Here is an 11723-nt window from a genome sequence, read left to right as displayed (position 1 = left end):
TCTATCAAGTAACCCAAGAGCTTGTGCAGCTGCAGCTGCCCTCACTGGTAGCTATTCTGTGCAAAAGCCAAAATAAATGACTTGTTGCATACGACATGTGGGATGGGAAAGCCACAACTGAATTCTCACATGCCCGCTATTTACAACCAGAGGAGAATCCCATTGACACCAAAATCTTAATGGACTAGGGGAGGGATTAATGTCAGCCCTTCCAGATGGACTAGACAGGAAATACAACCAAATGAGCTAATTCTACTTTATTGTAAGGCTACATTAACAGAATCTTGCAAGTCTGAAAATACAATTCTCCCGTCTCCTTTACTCCTGAGAAATTAGGGAGGGTCTCTTCTGAGCCTCTTGCCCTGCCCACTCTCCAGCTGCAGACTATGCTGTCTCTTATCTGACCATTCCCTAGGTGGTGTCTCTCGAGGTCATTCCCACATACCATTACAGTTAATGTATCCCATCCTTTCCCCACCAGCTGATTGCTTTAGATAGCTGCCCCCTGAGTCCAATTTTTAGTTCAAGGTTGAGCAATCTGGGATCCGAGGGTTGCATGTGACCCCAGGGCCCCTGTTTTGCAGCTTTTAGACTCCCTCTAATCACTGCTGCTGAAAATCTCTGGTGTTTTGTAAAGAACTCTCCAGCCACTGAAGGTTATCCATCCCTAGTTTAACACAAAAGCCAGGGGTGTGTGTCCTTGCACCTGCACACACAATATGTCAACTTGCACACAGATCAACTTTGTAACCTGTTCCAAAGCTTTCACAGTTGCAGGGAACATAGGTGTAGCTCTTCTGGCTCAAGAGAATCCTGTTGTCCTCATATCTTGGGGCAGACAGGTTTGGGAATATGACAAGGGTACTTCCTGCTAGAAGTCTCCCAGATGGAAATAAATTTTCCACAAATGTAGGATCTGCACTTAAACAGCTTCCAGCCCCCCAAAAGTGACTGCAAGAGGAGTGTGAATTCACACAACACAATTTAGGGTGGTTAACTGCTCACCAAAGAGGCTGATGGATTTGGTATTGCTTATTATGAGGCATCTCTAACTTTGCTGGGGACGCTGAGCGTAGAAATGCAACATCTAAAAGGCCCCAGGATGGAGCAGTTCTGAATGTGAAACAGGGCTTCACCTCCTTCCCTGGAGGACACCATTCCCACGCTTGGGCATCCTAGGGAATTGTCATTCCAGGAGACTGCAATTTCCTAGTACAGTAAGACTGTTTTATCCTCAGTTTATGCAATACCATGGACAGCTCCCAGTTTCACATTAGTCCTTTAGTTGCATGCCACAGCTAGCTAGTTCTTCACTCTCTACCTAGAGTTAGGGTTGGGGTTAGGGTTAGGGTTAGGGAAATCATGCATTGGGATGGAGGGGAGGATAAGGTTACATCTGCTAGCCCAGTTACCTGACAGTGCATCTTGCAGAATATCAGGAAAGGACTGTGTGTGTTCTCAATTAGCAGGAGGGTTTAATTATTTATAGTTGTACGTACAATATACAGGATAATCTTTGAAACACATTACTGAATCTGTGAATATTGTGGGTTGGGTTGGCTGGAGGCCCTCTAAATCTTGAGGGCAAGGCTAGAGAACATGGGTTTATTCCATGGGTTTCCATAGGGCCCGGAAAGCTACTACAGAGCCCTAAGGGTCCTCCTTAAGGAAGCTAAAAAATGACGGTGTTATCATCCTTAATTTTTTCAAGCATAATAACAGAATATGGGAGCAGTTTGGCAAACAAATGTCCCCCTTCTTTTAGCACTCTATGTGAGTTTCTTTCTTTCTTGGCTGGTTTTTAAATTGGCCTCCCGGGAGCAGAGTGAGGGTTAGTGGCAGAGCAGATTTGACTCACGGCCTGGGCAGCAATGAAATGGCCAAGAGGTTCTATGAGTCAGAGATTCTTGGCCAAAGAGGATAGAGGAATGCAGATTCAAGGATCTTGAGGATGATATAAATGAAACATTCAGAATTGTTATTGTGAGGATGCTAATCGTGTAGGAGATTCTCTGTAATCACGCCCAGGGAATGAAACAATGATCCAAACAGGACCTCTCCCATATTCTGAAGACATTAGGCTGGCCATAATTTCAGGGTCTGTCTCAGAAGGAAGCACTGGGACTGGGGAATCGCAGCCATGAAGATCCCATTCTCATATTCATAGAGACAGGATTGGTTGAACAGGAAGGAACATTCCTATATGGCAGTGTTGTCCAAACTTGGCCACTTTAAGATGAATGGACTTCAACTCCCAGAATTCCCCAGCCAGCCATGGAGGAATTCATGGAGAATTCTGGGAGTTGAAGTCCACTCATCTTAAAGTGGCCAAGTTTGGACAACACTGCTATATGGGTAACAAATATTTCCCCAGAAAGAGGAACGAGCTAGACAAGACAGCTTGATAATGTAAATGGGGGGGGGGGGTGTTCATTTCCTCTCTGCACCCTGATCCTCTTCTCCCAAGAAGGATTTGACAAACTGCAACTCCTAACACAATCACATACTAGTGAACAAGGACAAGACAAAACTGGATTAAGCCCCTATTAACACAGGTAGCACAGACTAGACCTCAGTGAGGCCACACCAACACAGAGAACTTACCGCAGTGCCAACAAAATCTGTTGAAAACATAAAAAAAGAAAGTTAGGATTGTGGTGCGGGTTGTCCAGTTCTCCTACCGTTGTCTTGGGCCTAATCAACATCTGTTCCTGACTCAGAAGCTTCTTATTTCCATGCAGATTGTAAGTGGGCTAGAAGTATGCACTGAATATTGCCTGTAACCTGAAGGGTAGCCAATCTTAGTTTTGCTTTGTACCAATTCTGTGATGTTCAATCAAATCCTAGACAGTAATTATTCAGAAGCAAGGGCCGTGGTTTTTAATGGGATGTGCTTCTTTGCCAATGTGTTTTAAGACCACAGCGTCTCATTTAGTGTAGTGTTCTCTTAATGGGTCATTGGATGAGGACTGCTTTTCATCGAGAATTCAAAGAGGGGACCCTGCATCCCTAGCCATTAAAAAGTGAGGCAAAGTGTTTCTCTCTTCACAGCAGCAATCCACCATTCTTCCATGAACCCTTTTGCCTTTCTGGTCTTCTAAAATTGATGCTTTCTCTTGTTAAGGAGGCCATAACGCGCTCTCCACCATCACTGCTTAAAATCTAATACAGATGGACTAGACAGAGTTGTCAGCTCTTTAGTGGGTTGTTTTAGGTGTGAATTTAACAGCAATTTAATCTGCAGTAGTGAAGCTTTGCAAAGCATAGGAATAATCACGGCTGCCAACCAACTGCAGCAGGCAATGGTTGAAAACCTGCCAGCTCGACATCATGCTATTTTAGTTGGGGAAAAAGTGGCATTTATGGAAATTTCTAAAAAAAACAAAAAACAAAACCAGCAGCATGGCTAGGACATGAGTTTATCCTTTGGATATGGTCTTACAAGCGTCTTGTTTTTTATGGGCTATCAGGCATCATCTGGGTCCCTATCCCTAACCTTTGAACGGAGGGAGCAAGAATAGACTCCCCATGAAAAGGTGACTGTATTTGGAGCCTCTCCGTTTAGAATAAAAGTGATAATAGTATATAAAATCATGCATTGGGTAAAAAGACACCTTTCTTCCTCTGATAACATATAAGAATCTGGGGCTGTACTGGAGCTACACCTGGGCAGATTCAGGATGAACAGAATGAAGGACTTCTTGATGCAGTTGCTGGTTAAGTTATGGAATTTGCAGCTACCACAGGTGATGACGGGCACCAATTCAGATGGTAGGAGAAGGCAACTGGACAGCAGTTGCTCACAAGTTCGTGGATGATCCAGCTTCCCGTGGCCTAGCCTTTTGTTGACCGTATTTAAGGCAGCTGTCCTTAAATACCAGCTCTTAAGAAGTGGCAAGTAAGAGGGAGCTTGTTGCCCCAATCATATTAAGATTATGAGCTTACAAAGTGGAATGTATCTGGCTGGCAATTGCGTTAGCGATGAATGCTGGTATAGACAGACCTTTGACCTTTAATGCAAAAGATAGACTGCAAACAGAATCTCTGGATGTCTTTCCACCTACAAAGGGAAAGGGAATTTGCTTAGCTCTTCAGTCCTTCCCGGCATCACTTCTTGCTGTTTCAGCATTTGGTTCTTGCTGGCAAGTCTGCCCTTCCTTAATACAAACAGATGGTCCAAACCCAGAGGCCAGGAGATTTATTCTGATTAATTAAATTTCCAATTAGGCACCTTTGGTTCTCTGGCTTTCATCTAAGTCTTGGCAGGACCAGGAGAAGCACAAGCAAAAGCAGGTAGTGTCTACTTTTCCTCTCTGAGGTGGAAAAAAATAGGACTGATCTAGTGTCACCCAGTGAACTTCAAGGCTTAATGGGCATTTGAATCTGGACTTGTCTGTTCATTATCTAACACTTTGAGCTACTCCCCAAATGAGGTACAACTCTGAGCACCATAAGAAAAGAAGGGATGGACAGGGAATATGATTTTATCTTAGAGCTGAGTCCTCGCCTTTTGTGATAGCAGGAATGGGGGCAGAAGTTACTAGGTTTGCCAATACAACTTGGTTATCAAAGTAACTCATTTGGGGGAGAGGTTTGCACAATAGACTGGACAGGGTTGTGATACTTAAGGTATTGTCCACCCCAATGCACAATGATCTCTGAATTAACACTGGATATAGTAGACTCTCCTCTTAGAGGATTTCAGTATCCCATGGAGGTTGCCAATTCAGGAATGGCTCAAGATTTCATGTCCACAGTGATGACTATGGACTGTCCCAGTTGGTATCTGGCTCCACACAGGCAGCATGGCATCTGCTGGATTTGGTATTCTGTTTGGCTAGTGATCTAAAATTGGCAGAACGTTCTGTAATTCGTGGACAAATAATTATTTGGTCAGTTTTACACTGATAGCTGCTATAAACCACTGCAGGGTGGATGACAAAATAAAATGGTCCAGACCAGATACCTGATGGAACCAGAACATTTGTTGAATGTGTTTGGGGAATCCACCTCTTCTCTGTAAGCAGTAGCATTGACCTGGTTGAGATGACATTATCTCTTCCCCCTAGAGCTCAGTCAGCACTAGGGAGGTGACTAGAAGATGGTTGGAGTGCAAGTGGAGGAACTTTCATGATGAACCAGACCAAATCCTACTCCACAACAACTGGTGCACTGAAGAGGTCTTACTTTTCTGCCTCCATTGCAGGCCAACAGTATTTCTTCCATAAAAATTTCAGGAGAGGGAAGTCAGAACAGAGGTTCACTGTGAGCAGTTTTCATTATTCTCAGTTTGTCTCAGTTTGGATCCCATTGTTCGGGCAAGTCACTGGGGTTGAACTTTGACAACTGCTTGTTGGGTTTATATGGATTCTTCTCACCTGGTAGATCTTGAGAATGTAGACAGAGTGTGTGAAGAGATGAGGGCAACTACCTACTTGCCTTTAAGTTGGGACTCATCCCATGGTTAAGGATTAGTGCCTTCTTGAGTGCGGGTCTGTCCCTGCATGTTTAAAGGAAGCAATTAAAAGACCTTTTTGAAAAAGATTCTCCTGGAAGATCTTTATAATTGGATGCCAATCTCAAATACCTCATTCTTGAGTGAGATGGTTAAGAAGGTGGTCTCACAGCTCCAGATACATTTGGATAAAACTGATTTTCTGGACTCATTTCAACTGGGGCTTTATCCCAGATATAGTACTGAGGCTTCTGATTGCTTTGATAGAAGACCTAAACTGGAAACTGTTAATGTGACCCTGCTGGTTCTCTTAGACCTTTCAGCAACTTTTGATTCCATTGACTATAGTATCTTCCTGGGCCGTCTATCAGGGTTAGGCCCAGAAGGTGGTGGGGGACCTCTTTCAATACCTAGGTTGTTGACTTACAATGTTCCACAGCAAACTCCTTTATATCCTATGCCATTTGATTACTGTATGAAACCATTGGTGGGAAGGTCATACACAACTTTGGAGTGCAGTGACATCAGTCTGCTGATGACACCCAGCTCTAGAGCTCCCAACCTTCTAACATCAAGGAAGCAAATGTTGTCTAATCAGATTAACAGGCTGGATGAGGGAGAAAATACTGAAACTAAATCCAAACAAGATTGAGGTGCTATTGATAAAGAAAAAGCTGTACTATGTTGTGGAGATGAAGATTGTTCTGGATGGGGTTGCACTCCCCCAGAAAGAACAAGTTCCCAGTTTGGGAGTGTTCTTCGGCTCCCAGTTGACACTGGATTTGCAAGTGACAAGCACATAGTATTTGCACACTTATAGTGTGCCAACTGCAATCCTTTCTTTGTCAGTTGGACATAATGACCATTACCCATGGCTTGGTTACACCCCTTTGGCTACTGCAATGTGTTTTATGTGGGGCTATCTGTGGACAGTGTCCAGCAATTGCAATTGGTGCAAAATGTGATGGCCAGACTGCTGACCAGTGCAAGGAACAGGGATTATCGTACTGAAGGATCTGCACTGGCTACCAGTTGCCTACTGGGCACCGTTCAAAGCATTGGATTCTTTATTTATTTATTTATTTATTTATTTATTTATTTATTTATTTATTTACACAATTTATTAGCTGCCCATCGCATTTTTTTCCAAGCAACTCTTGAGTGGTGTGCATCAACCAATAAATACATTAAAAAGTATAAAAACCAAACTAAAAAAATAATAAGCGAAGAGATGTTAAAAATAACAGAGAGATGTTAAAAATAAGAGAGCCACCTCACTAGATCACGGGTCCCCAGGCCTGCGGGCACAACCAAGTCTTGAGGGATCTCTGGAAATCCAACCCTGATGAGGCCAACCTCACCTTGGGGGGAAGAAGATTCCAGAGCACGGGCACCACAGCAGAAAAGGATTAAGCTTTTAAAGCTCTAAATGGCTGAGGGCCTGATTATCGGCAGAACTGCCTCTCTTCATATGAAGATGCCCAGTTACTCAGAACAGCAAAGGGGGGCTCTTCTGAAGATGCTCCTGCCAGTAGAAGTTTCACTCTTTGCAGAAGAGACTTCTCCTGCCTGGATTCCAGGCTAGGATTCTTCCCGGAGAACTGTTTGGGTCCCAGCATTTAGGAAGACAGCAAAAACACAACACCTTTGCCATGAATTTAGTTGTTAATTCTTGGTGTGACCGATTTTTACTTGAGTTTTGATTAATGGTATTCTGTTTTGTTTTATACTTTATATTTTTTGTTGTCGTCGTAAGCCACTTGGAGCAGAAAGGTGGAGCAAAAATGCAATCATAAAGGGAATGGATGCAATCTCCCAATAGTTATCTTTCCCCTTTTTTTGCAAACAGAAGAATGGGTAGCCAAGAATCCCATCAAAACTTCAGAAATGAAAGGAGCAGTGGGAAGCAGACTCGGATCTAGAATCAATGTCATCCTCCATTCCTGCCTGCTAGAACCTTATCCTTTTCCCAGAGTAAAATCTGAATGGATGGGATGCTAACACTGCTCCCTAGTATTGAGCTAAATCCTTGTAATTTCAGGCAATTTTCCTAAGTCCCTCCACACCCAGACATGCATTTTATAGTTTCGATATGAAGGGAACCTACAATAGTTACTCCTAAAAGATTTTCTTTTCCAATATTTGAGGCAATAATTGCTGCTCCACAGCCTCAGCCCCACGCAGAATGGGCAGGGGGAAGGTTTGCCTTGCTTGCCCGGGTGTGTTTGTGTGCGCCAAACCCACAGCACTCACCTTTGTTTTCTGTTTTGAGCTCCTCGTGAAGCAGGTCGTTCTGCCGGTTGCCGAGGACAAAGGCCAGGAAGGAGAGGATAAGGGCGTTCAAGATGCCAATGATGGCTAAGATATAAGCCCAACGCACAGAGCAGTCGCCCAGCGAATACTTCCCCGTCTTCTCCCCGCACATGTCCCTGACGGTCTCTGAGTCCCAGCCGTCTGGGAAGATCATGCAGCCCAGCACCAGGCAGAGAGCTAGGGAAAGAGAAGAGGAAGGGTGAAGCAGGCAGTGCTCACATCGGCTGATCCGTCGTCTTGCAGACGGAAGGGAGCCTCACACGGCGCTGCAGCTGACATCCCTCTCAGCCAGCATAACCCGCTGGCCTGAAGCCTGGAGAGCTGCAGTGGGCCTCATCTGAAGGCCACAGAGTTAGCTCAGACATCACTCCTGTGTTTCAAAGTTTTCCTTTACATTAACGAAAGCTTGCCTGTAATAATGACTGCTGCTGCTGCTGCTGCTGCTGCTGCTGCTGCTGCTACCTTTTCAGGATACTGTGTGGAAGGGACAAACACACGGAATCCTCGGATTAATTGGAAAATGACCATTGAAATGTAGAAATGAAAATGTTTAGTTATTAAAAGGGAAGATTACAGGTAGTCCTCATTTAGTGACTGCTTCAGACAGTGACTGTTCACAATTATGGTGCTGAAAAAATAACTTTGCAACCTATCCCTGCGTTGACAATCTTTGCAGTGTCTCTCTCAGTCATATGTTCACCATTGCAGTCAGTCAGTACTCATTGTCCTGTGTCTGACCCATTTTTTCTCCTCCCTACCCTTGCAGGGCAGAGAGATTGCCTAAACAAACAATTTCTTCTTGAACTCTTTTTCTCACAGCTCAGCAGGTGCCTAAAAAGTGCTAACCCCATGGCGCTGCTGCCTGAAACTGACAAGACCCTAATCAGTTTCACACTGAAGGCTTTTGTTTTTCTCCTAAGGAAAGCTGAACTAAAATTGTAAGCACAGTTGCAGTGGTGTGATTTTCACTTAGTGACCACTTCATTTAATGACCAAGGTGCTGGAGCCAGTTGCAGTTGCTAAACAAGAACTACAGTACCTGTATCTAGTTGTTTAAGAAAAAGCTATTTAACAAGAAAATACATATCAATAATTTTCTAATATTTCAAAAGTTTGCCAGAGAGCAGATGCAGAAATTAGTCTAGGGCAAGAAGTGGTGATTTTTAACCAAGAAGCTAATTTACGTATATACATGTGTATGTATGAATACCCTTGAGCTTCTGAACGAACAGCAAAAACAAGCAAATATCCATCAACTATTCTCTTTCAGGGTAAACAACATTGTGTAAAGCACAGAAAAGGAGTAAGAAATAGCCAACCAGAGAATTTAAGGGCATGAGAGAACAGAAAATATACTTAAATCTAGTTCAAGCCAGTGCCTCTCTATATTTTCCTTTTCTTGCAAACTACCCTTGTTTTCACTACATCAATACATTGTGTTTTGTTCTTTAGCCAAGTTTAAATATTAGTAGAAATGTTCATAACCATTTACAAGGAGTAGAGGGTAAACCTTGTTAGACCCCCGTCCTTAAGTGAAGAGGAAAGTTTGTTGGTATGAAAAGCTCTGCCCCTCACAGCCTCTTTCCGGTGTGTTGCTCAGTCTTGCGGCCTTTAAGCAGGAAGTCATTTTAGGGCAGCGATTGGTGGATTCCCTGCCACCCTTTCCCCTCCCTCCCAGCATCACCTACCTGCAGGAGAATTGCCCCCCACTCATTGTCTTGAATGTGTGGTATGGTGGAGATCGGAATTTCCCACCTCTTCATCCACTATCCCTTTTATCCTCCAGACAGGATAAAATATCTATCTATCTAATCTCTATCTATCATCTATCTATCTATCACCATAGGAATATCAATCTCTCAGTCTCTGGGAAGATTCAGAAGTTGATACCCCTTGGCAAAAATAGCCATATTTTTCAAAGGTGCTGCACTGAAAACCTGTGATGGAATGGTTTGGTGAAGGGCACGCTCAGGGAGATAAGTATTCCCTTAGCCCCCAGCAGGAACGTGGGAAGGTTAAGAAGATGAGACTGGCACCACCCTAAGGAATTCACAGTGTTCTGGCTTGCTGGCTTGGGAAGTTTAGATTCAGTTTGGGGAGATTCTCCCTTTGAGGTGGAAGCTAATAAATGCAACAGGACTGTATCTGTACTGTCTCGTGGAGTTCTTTGGGCTGAACCTGACAAAACCCCATCGAACTGCCCAGGGTTTTGCTGCTCCACCCCCATCTCTTCACCCACCTCTCCAGCCATCACCCAAGTCCCCCACCACTAACCTGAGCACCTCCTCCCAGGCCCCTATCCACGTGCCAATGCTGTGGTTCCACCATCCTCTACATCATTGCAACTGGGGCACCACGACCCATTTCCTCATGCAACTGGCAATTGCTCACATGCCCTTACACACCACGACCCCCTGGTGAAGCCTGGCAACAAAACTGGCCTCCTGTCCTGCCCCAGGGAAGGGAGGAGAGGTGGTTGGTGATTCAGACTTGGAGGGCAGTTGACTGAAGGCTCCTTGCTCAGGTTAGTTTGCTCCAGCATGAAAAGGAAGCGCAGCCCAGTCCCTCTTCCTTCCTTCGGGTTTGACAAGAACTCAGTCTCAACATGAACTACTTTGTCGGGAGTAAAGAGGTAGCTGCTAAGAGCAGGCCACCAACAAATCAGTTTGACAGCTCCTGGTCAGTATTGTCAATATTTATTTCTGCCATGGCCTCTGAAGTCCCACTGCTCTTGGTGTTTAGCTGGTGGAGCTCCTTGGAGCCTCTCTGCAAATCCTTTGCCATGAGCTCATGTTTCTATGGTGCTGGGTTGGGAACTGAAAACCACATAATGATCTTCCTATGGATAGAATGTATATATATGTGCGTGTGTGCATGTGCGTGCATGCGAGAGAGAGAGATTTTTAGAGAGAAGTGCCACAATGAAAGCCAGCACTTGGTACACCCTGGGGGGAGGGGAACCTTTATTTTGGGGTATCAATGGGAATATTGATCTCATAGAAGACTGGCATTCCACAAAGTTGATATTCTCTTATCCAAATCAGAAAAAAAGAAGAAGAAATGGGCTTTACTGATCCAGTCTCTCTGGCAGTCACAGCAAAAATGGCCATAGACAGGCAGAACCCAGTGTCCAGATGGGAGGGAGCAGTCCCACCACAGTTCTACCAGGCCAGCTGGAGCTCAGCAGAACACTGACCTCCAGCCAGTGACCGTCTGGGACTGAGAAACTTTTAATTCCTTCTCTCTCTGAATCCCATCCTTTGGCACCTCCCTAGAAGAGACAGTGAGTCACAGAATAACTAAGAGCTGCCCAATAGCCTGCAGGCTTCTCACTCCACTATAGTATTTGTCAAAAGTTTTTCAGGAGTAGGGAATCTGTGTCTCCAAGATGATTGATGCTGGTCAAAATGTTGACCAGCATACCCAAATACCAGGGATAAGGGGACCTGTTTTCTAACATCTAAAGGACCATAGCAACCTCACCCCTGCCTTAGATGATACAGGATTCAATCCTCTATTTCCTTCTGGACTGTGCTTTTGGTTAGACCTGGGTGAACAACTTCTAGCTGGTTGGAAGTCCCACTTGCTAATCTTTTTCAGCACCTGAGGCTGCAGTGGATACAGTTTTAATGTAATGACATTGTAGTGAATAGGGGGAGCTGGGATTTTTCACACTTTGGGGGTGGATTTTCTTTGTTTTTGTTTTTGTTTGGTTTTTTTGCCTTTCTTTTGCAAATCTGCCATCTATTGCACCTTCAGTATTTGGTGGGTGGTCACAAGCTTTCAGTGTCGTAATCTCCAAGGGATCTCAGGGTCACAAAAAAATAGGCCTGTAGTCCATTCCCTGAATTAGCTGATTACCTTTCTCACTTTATATATGTAATTCTATGAATATGTTGTTATCTTGTTTGGTAATTATAAATAAGCTTGTTCTTTTTCAACCCTCAAATTAATG

General features: G+C 44.2%; 1 protein-coding gene across 1 annotated transcript in view; it reads right to left on the bottom strand.

Moving 5' to 3' along the window:
- Nucleotides 1-2430: 2430 nt before the first annotated feature.
- The window catches only part of LHFPL4 (LHFPL tetraspan subfamily member 4), a 52803-nt gene continuing 43510 nt past the window's right edge, over nucleotides 2431-11723 (bottom strand). Inside the window, exons 2-4 of the mRNA XM_088134697.1 lie at nucleotides 7709-7945; nucleotides 2605-2621; nucleotides 2431-2490 (exon numbers count right to left, since the gene is read on the bottom strand). Of these exons, the coding sequence (XP_087990823.1) occupies nucleotides 2431-2490; nucleotides 2605-2621; nucleotides 7709-7945 (314 nt within the window). The remainder of the gene's footprint in view (nucleotides 2491-2604; nucleotides 2622-7708; nucleotides 7946-11723) is intronic.

The sequence above is a fragment of the Python bivittatus genome, unplaced genomic scaffold (genome assembly GCF_059951505.1).
Source record: "Python bivittatus isolate LINGU-HERP-01145 unplaced genomic scaffold, Pbiv_v1 ctg000080_np1212, whole genome shotgun sequence".
NCBI lineage: Eukaryota > Metazoa > Chordata > Lepidosauria > Squamata > Pythonidae > Python > Python bivittatus.
Note: the sequence above shows the minus strand (reverse complement) of the source record. Positions and strands in the feature narration are given on the sequence as shown.